Source organism: Urtica dioica, chromosome 5, assembly GCF_054948205.1.
Source record: "Urtica dioica subsp. dioica isolate 48M chromosome 5, U.dioica_male_clone48M_v1_H2, whole genome shotgun sequence".
In the NCBI taxonomy this organism is placed as follows: Eukaryota; Viridiplantae; Streptophyta; class Magnoliopsida; order Rosales; family Urticaceae; genus Urtica; species Urtica dioica.
Genome location: NC_142760.1, coordinates 38,990,059 through 39,000,045, shown reverse-complemented (window position 1 = coordinate 39,000,045; position 9,987 = coordinate 38,990,059). Strand labels below are relative to the sequence as shown.

The window sequence follows — 9,987 nt, the reverse complement described above, 5'->3', positions numbered from 1 at the left end:
TGAAAGATGTCTCCACAGCGAGAATTCTACTTCGCTTCGACGAAAATTTTAAAAAGTATCGGCATAATCTAGCCGCAGCGATGTACATTTCTCGCCATGGCGAGCTCCTCTACAACGATAGAGATCGACATCCATTGTAGAAGATCTCGCCGCGGCCAGAAATCTACGTCGATGCGGCGAGGATTTCAATTGTTTTTGAAATTTATACAACGGTAAGTGTACCGTTGTAGAATCTATCGAGCTTCTACAACAATATAGAACTATTGTATATGTATTCTACAACGGTTCTTTAATTTTGTAGAAGCCCAGTTTTGTAGTAGTGTATTTTAGTTCTAGTAAGGAAATTATTTTTTAGCGCGAAATGTCACGCATCACCTTCACCCCACCTTCTCTCCAAATACTAACGTTTGGAGACGAGATGAGACCAACCAAACCTTGACATTACATCAATACTAATGTTGAGCGACGGAGTGCGCATCGGGGGCAAACCCTTCGCGCCCCCTCTAGTTCACTGTTTCCCTTTATCAGGGAATGAACTAAAGGACTCTGGACTACCAATGGTCGGTGATCCAAGGGAGGACAACACCCTGTGTACGTGCGAACTCAGAGTCCGATCATGGGTCAAACCGCGATCGGTTCTTTGATGTTAGTCTCAAACTGAGCATTATCATTTTGGAGCTAGAAGCATGGGTACACGAGAACATCTACGTGCTCCCACCAGCTCTCAAACTCCACATCTCATCTGAGACCTTAAAAAGGCAAAGGTCTCACCCATGGCGAGGCCTTAAGACGTTTGTACAACTACCACGCAGCCCTTGGGTTCCCGTGTGGCGCATTTGGGGTCCGCCCGCTTACAATGCGACCTACGGGCTCTCATGCGGCACCTTTGGGGGTCTGCCCACACACGGCGCGGCCTCCGAGCTCCCGTGCAACACTTAAGGGCATCTGCCTGCCCACATCGTGGCCTCAGCACAACTGCATAAGGCCCTAGGGCGTCATTCGCGCACTACGAATCCTCCGGGCCCCCGTGTGGCACCTCTAAGAGTCCGCCCACCCACGTGCGATGTCAGGGTCCACAACATATTCGAACCGCGAACGGCTCTTCAGTATTAGTTCGGCATTGAGCATTAATAGTACTCGAATTCATTTCCCTATGAAATTTTGTTAGTCAACCTCTCTTACCTTGAGAGAGTCATCTCTAAATCAATAGTTGGTTGAAAATGTGGTTTTCATTAACTAAAATGATCTATAGATAAGTACGTCAGATTACAAGTGAGCCATGTCCAATAATTTTATATAGTAGGCATACTTAAACATTCTCTTGACTTTTCGAAATAATAAATCTGTTGAATTAACAAGCCTAAATGCTGAAAGGATATAAGGATTTTGAATTCTTCTTACTAATATATATATATATATATATATATATATATATATATATATATATATATATGTACCTTGTGGTAGACAATGACGTCCGTGCACCTACAAATTGTTGATGAAGCTACTGCGGATATATGAAAATCTTCAATTAACTATATGACTGTTTTACTATTAAACCAAAGAAACGGTCGAATAATTTTGGGAAAAATTGGTGCTCATTGGAAAGCCTCTTCGGTTGCAATATCTCCTAATCCCACAAATGAAGTGATCGTAAGCATTACATATCCAATATTGATACCAAAGGAAGGTTCATATACTTCTTTAGAATACACACACACACACACACACACACACACACACATATATATATATATATATATATATATATATATATATATATATATATATATATATATATATATATATATATATACTCACACGCGAAATTACTAAACATATTATGAGACGGGTATTCAATTATAGGTTATGAGAACTAGTTGAACAACTGATTGTTTATGCACAATCAATAAACCAAACAATCAAACTAGCAATCACACAAAGCATAAAATAATAAAAGACACAGAGATTTAGTATGCTTGTTTGATGATAAATCACCTAATGAGGGAGATTAATATGTCCAATGGTGTAAATCAATCAAATAGTATGAAATCAAAGGTACAAGGACTTAGGATTGTAGACTCCCTCTCAAATAGTCGTTTCTTTGTTTCTCCGCTGAATTGCTATCTAAGATCCTCTTAAATCAAAGAGTCCTTCTCTTTTGCACGCAATCCTCTCCTGATGATCGATTCAGCAAATCAATGCAAACACACATACTCACATACTTTGTACATATAAAGCACAACAGTAGCAAACAATTACTTAAACTAATTATCTCTCTAAGGTTGAGAGACTGGCTTAAGAATAAGGTCAGGGTGTATTGACCAAAAATAAAAAGTGACCAACCTAATTTCTGTCGTAGGAGAGTTTTATTAGGTTAACATCAAATCTTTCGCAAATCTGTATTATCGGAAACCAAATATCCGATAATAGTTTTCCTTAAAAGACGAACTATAATTAAACAGAATATTTACAGTTTTATTCGTGCGGGAGGATATGTGACTTAAGTAACCCAAGGTCTTGAACAACTTATTGCAGACATTCTTGTACAACTACAATAATTTTTTTTGTCAAACTTAAAACCATGCCAACAATACATATATATATATATATATATATATATATATATATATATATATATATATATATATTGTAATTAACCATTTGGCTTCCTCTAAATAGGATTGAGAGTGTTTTTTTAATTCAATTCTATTTAAAATAAAAATCAAATATGTGGTTTAGAACTCGAAGTAATGACAAATGTATATTTCTTGAATCGGCCTGTTGTTTACTAAATTGTTTGATATTGCTTACTGTGTGATCATGTGCTTAGTAATGTCATAACTGGTCTTAGGACAACCTTTGTTGTGAGTTATAAAAGCTTTATGTGGCTCATTATCAAAAGTTGTAGTATTGATAGTAAGACACGAGTCCTTTATAGAACATATTCTCTATCCTTTTGACTAAAAAATGAAGCTTTAACCAGATTCAAATGAATTAATATAAATATTTTAATGTTCGCAATATCACAACGACTCCATACTCATATGCATTATTTAACATAAGACTAAATCTCAGACAGAATAATCACACCCATACCCAATAGGTTTGTTACAAATCATATAAACGTATGATACAAGAATAACTAAAATGTATGACTATGTTTCACATCGGAATAGAATCGACAAACATAGCCTTGACAAGATCTTTCATGAGTCCACCAGCGTGGGTGAAATTATCTTTATCTTTGTATAAAACATCTAAAACGCGTGTGTAATTGACTGTAAGTGTAAGGAGAGCTATTGGAACAGCCCTAGGCGCAATAAAATCTTCGTTTATATCCTTCCATGCTTCCTTGATTTGCCTACGAAGCTCGATGTACGCTTCTTCCTCCGACACCCCATATTGCTTCATGTAGCACTCAACACTTGATGCAACATGCCCTCTCTTTTGCTCGAACTGTAAACGAAAATAATAATCGTAGTTTATTAATAATAACTCAATATTCACATGATAGATATTATTGAATAGGCATAATTCGCTCAATGTTCACATAATTTATGATGTCTATTAAAAAATAAATAAAAAAGAACTTCCTACTCTCAGATCAAATATAGCTATTAAAAGAAGATCTCTAATGTTTCCACTATATAGTTTGTTAAGAACAATTATTTAATTATAAAGTCCATTACATATATAGTTATATTTACGCTTTCACATTGCTATATAGTCAATCTTTCGTAAATACTAAAGAAATGGTCACGTTCATGTACTTACACGCGTAAATTATGTTTATGTTTATTTACCTAATATTTACGAAAAGACGACAAAGTAGCAATGTGAAAAATATAGATATAGCTGACCACCTAATTATTTGTTAATTATATACATGATACACAGGTTATTATTAGTCCAACTTTGTGCAAAGAAAAAAATTGAAGGGATACAAATGTATTGATTAAATTTTTTAATAGAAATTGTGCCTAATAATGAACTAATGTATGAAACATATGTACCTTATGGCTGACGATGTCATCCATAAGCCTACTAACAACTGAGCCCGCACGAATGATTTTGGGATATTTTGAGGCCCATTCAAAGGCCTCCTCTGTGGCAATATCTCCCACTCCAAGGAATGAGGTGATTGCTACGAAACACTGACCAGATGTCACTGAGCCATGTTGCATGTATTCCTCCATTGTTGGCACATAGCCCTTATTAAACCATTCGGCTTCTCCCAAGTAAGCTCGGCAAATTTCTTTCATCTAGTAGTTACATTCCATGCATTATAAATTAAACCAATAGGGATGAGGATCTTAATTTTTGAATTATAGAAAATTAGGAAGAATACCTATATGCAATAACATTATGTCTGCAAATTAAAGCAATTACCAATTACCAATTACCGTCGGCTAGCGGGTTTGAAATAAATCGCTGTTCCTCATATGTTATTCGTGTATTTACCGTAGGGTAAGTACTAATCGGTTTTTGCCAACATTAACCAGAAACTTTGGAGCCCCATGGAAACAGGACAAAAATAGACGAAAAACTCAAAACTACCAAAAATAGCTCGATTTGTGTGTCTTTTTCAAGTCTTCTATTTTATTTTCTGCGTTGATGTGTGATAATTAGTTTTAATACGATATTTGGTTTTTTTTTTTTTTTTTTTTTTTTTTTTTTTATTATTAAAGACTGATCGTTTTGGTCATATTGTCCACCTCGCTACCCCAGTTTCTTCGTAGATTTATTATCATTTACGTCAAGGAATTTTTCTTTACTAACTTTAATTCTATAATCATTACTTTTCTGTATGTGTATGTTAAGAGACCCAGACTCACGTACTCTTTTTTTTTTTTTTTTTTTTTGTTCTAAATATCAGACGGTCTCATGGATTCATACTTAATATTCAGACTTCGTGGCCGGCTTTACATATTTTGATCAAAATCCAAAGAAACCTTTGGATTTTTTGTCATTAAGTGTATATCTCTCGGTTAATAATACAGCCTTACGTATATTTTTTATAGAGTTCACAGTGGCAAAAGTATTTTAATGTTTTCTCATAATCATATTTATATATCAAAATAAAAAATTCGATGTAAAAATACATAATGTTACATTTTAGTTGCACTGTAAATACCTAGTCCGTTAAGTAAGATGAAAACACGCGTGGCAATCCCAGATTTAATGAAAAATTAATATTTTTTCTTAAAACTAATTATATATTAAGTATATAATTTTATGATACAAAAGAATTAAAAGAAAACAAATGTTTCTCCTCATTAATGTACAATAGTTATTATTTTTTCTTAATTCTAATTAAATATTAATGATATTTTATAATACACATTTTTAGTAATTTTCTTAAAACTAATTAAATGTTAATTATATCATGTTATAATTTAATTTTTTAATATTTTTTCTTAAAACTGATTAAATATTAATTTTATCATTTTATAATACAATAGAATTAAACATTAATTACATCATTTTATAATACAAAATTATTTATCACTATTTTTTCTTAAACTAATTAAACTTTGATAGTAATTTTATAATTTTTTAGATTATAAAATCTAAAATGATATACTTAATTTTTAATTACTTTTAAAGAAAAAAAATTAATGATGTTTGTATACTAATGATGATAAAGTTTTTTAATTGTTTTGTATTATAAATTTATATAATTAATATTGAATTAGTTTTAAGAAAAACTATTAATTTTTCATTAAATATGAGGTCGCCACATGTTTTTCATCCAACGTAACGGCCTATGTACCTACGGTTCAATCAAAACGTAACATTATGTATTTTTGTCGTCGAAAAAAAAGATATAAATATGATTTTGAGATAATATTAACTATTTTTGTCACTATTAATAACTATATCTTATATCTCGGTTGAATCGAACCTATGTAGCCGCCAGTACTGTTATAAAATTCCTTGAATTAAACTAGTAGCGGTTAGAGGGTACGCTATATGTTTTTTGTACTGTATATGGCTCTATAAAGATAAAATTCTTGATTTAGCTCTATAAGATAAAATTACAGGGTTTTAAAATGAAACAAGAATAATGTTATATATCCACATTGAGTTAAATTCTCAGTAATATTAAAACATAATCAAACATTGTCACTTACTACATCTTTAGCATATTCAACTCGATACGATCCGTGTCCTTCTTTTTTCATCAATTCATCAATCTCGTTGTATAGATCTAACATTGGCTTGTAAATGTTCTTCATGTACTTTGGAAGTTCGTCTAGACAATTGATATTCCAACTGAAAAATAGCATGCATCAAATTAAACGAAGCATAGTATAGAGAACGAGATTTTTTTTTTTTTACTATATAGTATGATCTAATAGATTGATACAAACAAACCTATGGACTGCTCTTGTGAAGACTTGGAGCTCCTCGAGCTTTCCATGAACATCATACGTGTCATCAATAATTACGAGGATAAGAATTACTTTCGCCAGTATTTTCCTAGCAAGGGCATATTTGGGCTCAAAAAGAATCACCATACTCCAAAGGTAACACTCAGCAAACCTGTCTCGGAAATATGGTAACTTCGATTCAAAGTCTAATTCTTTCCACCACCTGAAAATATTTACACATGACGGTTTGAATTCAGCATTATTTTCAAACTCCAAATGATCAATTTCAAATAATAATTGCTCAAGGAAGCTTTCAAACACGTACCTCGTGAGTTCACAAGCTTCCTTCTGGTGCAGCTTTTGGACCATATTGAAATCTAACTTGGCAAATTTGAGCAAAACTTCATTATGCAAAGGGTCTTCGTGGTAGATCGAGATGAAATATTTTGCCTCCACTCGTGGTAAACCCTTCCTGATCGGTTGCCACAGGGCATGCTTGACTTGTGCAACAAGAACGTTGCTTGAATTTGATGATGTGGTTACAAAGGACCGAAGGTGATCCGTAGCAAACGATAAAGCCTCTTCTAAGATGGGCTCTCCATTAACCATGAGATGAGAAGCTTCATATAAGCTTAACATTCCTTGGACATCACTTATGAGCTCATTTTTGAACTTTCCATCTTCATTTGTGAACTTCTTGAATATTTCTGCTTTCACCAATTCATTATAATTAATAATAAATGACAATATTTTAGAGAGCAGGGTCGGTAGAGCCCATGACATGAGCATGAGATTTGAAAGGAAGTTATGTTGGTTAAAGTCCATATGTATGGGCTTGGCAAAAAAATGCTAAAGTCCCAATCACTTGTGCGTTGGTCTTCGATTTACTATCTAGAATAATTATTTGAGGTGATATTTTCCACGCACCAAAAAAAAAAAAAAAAAAAAAAAACGTATTAATGAATGAATGAGGTATTTTATAATTTTATAGATATTACCACTTGATATTGCATGTCCTTCCTGTCGAAGCAGTCGAAACCAAAGCGACGTAATATGAAGATTATCATTTAGGGATTCATCATCCGATATGCTCATTAACTGTCCTATGGTGTCCCGAATTTTGTCCTCGAAGTGATACGAGAAACCTAACCGTTGGATTGTATCAACCAATTCTATGGTTTTAACAATTTTAGTTGCAGGTAGCATCACTTCTACTCTCTCTTTCAGTTGTTGGAAATCTTCTGCATTTGTATTGTCCATAACCTATGCACATTTATATCGTCAGTAATGGAAAAGAGGAGTTAACTCAGTTCTAAAATGATGAGATGTGTTCGTCTAAAGATGAAAACTAAAATGATAAAAAAAAAAACAATATATATATATATATATATATATATATATATATATATATTATATAAGTATGTATATCATATCGTCTTGCGAAATTCCAAAATTTATTGTAATTGTCTTTCCTTTTCTGACTCTCAATTGCATACTTTTTGGTTACTTAATGTATTCAATAAGCAGTAACGGGTTAATGGATATTGAACTTATTTATGACTAAGTTTTGGTTACTTAATATATATTTAGATTTTTTGCGTGGTTGATTTTTTTTTTTTTTTACATTTTTTTTTTCAAACCGGGTAAACTGGTAACAGATATTGAAATTTCACACCCGCTATCTGGCATTACCCGTTATCTACCCGTTTGAGAAAACAGGTTCACTGGTACAGCTATCGGTAAACCCCTTCATATCCGTACCCGTTGCCATTCTTAGCAAGTGCTACAACCAACTATAAATCAATGTAATGAACCATTAAAAAACTACTTATTCTAAAAAAAAGTTCTTATAAATTAATCAATTTTAACAAACAAAAAGTACCGTTATTAACTTTTATTAGCAATTATAAACAAATATGTGAATATTCAGAAAAAAAAAATATCAATTTAGTAAAAAATTGCCATATAATTGATTACCTATGTTTGTCGGTTTGCAAAACTGTTTCAAGATTTCCAATATTATATTCTTAACATCTTAGAAAAATATGCTAACTGTTTGGCAGATCGTGATAGATCTTATTTGTTAACATAATTTATTGTTTGATATTTTCTACACCGAATCAGATTGAGGCAATCCACAAAAAACCATAACAAGGCATCGTGGCTAGGATTTGACTCCTACAAAAAGGATATTATGCCCAAAGAGTGTTTTTACGCATTCTAAATTTTTGATAAAAAATTAAGAAAAAACTTAATTCTTTGTGAGTGGTATTATATTCTATCTAGCTTCATCTCTACTTACATTTTGGTGGTGGCATAATAGAGTTTGTGTTTCGTGATATTGCAAAATCGTGTATATTGTTTGAATTGTTGATCAAACACTTAGGGAGTAGTTTGAGTGGAAGTAAGAGAATCTCATATTTATGTGAAGGTCAAAAATTCTGCTAAAATCGTTGTATACCTCATTCTACCATTGAATTTTCTTTCTACCGAGAGTATCATCACTTTAGATGTAAGTATCATTGGCCTGACTAGATTACCATATTGTGTCTTTTAACTTTATTACTTTATCTTTTATGCTTTAAACCTGTAAAATTGACTGTCATATATTTGGTTAGTAACATCTTTAAGACACATCACGAAACAGTAGATACATAATTTCAATGAAATTTTTATCCCTTTTGGTTAGTTAATAATTTGTGTGGCTACTTTTTAATCATTAATCAAATGTTAGATAAAGTGAAATTTCAATATTTCTATGTTCTTGAACTTTATATTTTTTTTTTCAAAAAATAAAATATTTTTTTAAAATACTTATTTGTAATTTAAAAATTTATTGTAAATTAAACATACATGTATAACAAAGTTAGTAACATGCATGTATACACTACTAAATACAAAATTTAGTAATATATTTATAATTAAAAAAATGCGTTAGTATAACAAAGTTGTTATTAAATATGACAAACTTGTAATAAACTACTTACAAACTTTCGTAAACCTAATAATCCAAAACATTTTTCTAAAGGATTTGAACAAAATAATAATAATAATAATAATAATAATAATAATAATAATAATAATAATAATAATAATAATAATAATAATAATAATAATAATAAAAACTCTCATAGGTGGAGGTGAAGATTCCAAATCTACTTTATGGTATCACAGACAAGATAGAAAGCGTGAAAAGCCAAAGATTCTCAACGAACATCCATTTTCTGGGTTAATGTATCTGCAATCGTTTTACACTTTGCACTCGTAAAGTTTAGATGTATTTAGGTCAGAGTCAGCTTAATTGATTTTGTAAAGTTTCACACCGGAGGTAATTCGATGCTTCCGCTTTAACGTGCTCGTGTTGTTGGAACACGTTTAGTATGTGTAATATGCTCTAACATTTGGTATCAGAGCCTCTATAACATTCGCCTTGTTTTATGAAAAAAGTTTTTATGAAAGTTTTATGTTAAAACGTGAAAATAATTATAAAAATATCTTTTGAAAAATTGTTTTCTAATTTTTTTTACTTTTAAAACGCTCGATTTGGTACTAAAGCAAGAGAAAACGAGCCAGGTAAAAATATGGGTCATCAGGTCGTTTTGACCCGTCA

General features: G+C 31.8%; 1 protein-coding gene across 1 annotated transcript; it reads right to left on the bottom strand.

Moving 5' to 3' along the window:
- Positions 1-3,096: 3,096 nt before the first annotated feature.
- LOC149398382 ((-)-germacrene D synthase-like) lies at positions 3,097-7,487 on the bottom strand. Its single transcript, XM_089615461.1, has 6 exons — positions 7,376-7,487; positions 6,703-7,084; positions 6,382-6,600; positions 6,138-6,279; positions 4,017-4,265; positions 3,097-3,459 (listed from the first exon to the last, which is right to left on the bottom strand). The coding sequence occupies exons 1-6, from the start codon at positions 7,470-7,472 to the stop codon at positions 3,166-3,168; spliced, it is 1,383 nt and encodes a 460-aa protein (XP_089471587.1). The 5' UTR covers positions 7,473-7,487; the 3' UTR covers positions 3,097-3,165.
- Positions 7,488-9,987: the final 2,500 nt, after the last annotated feature.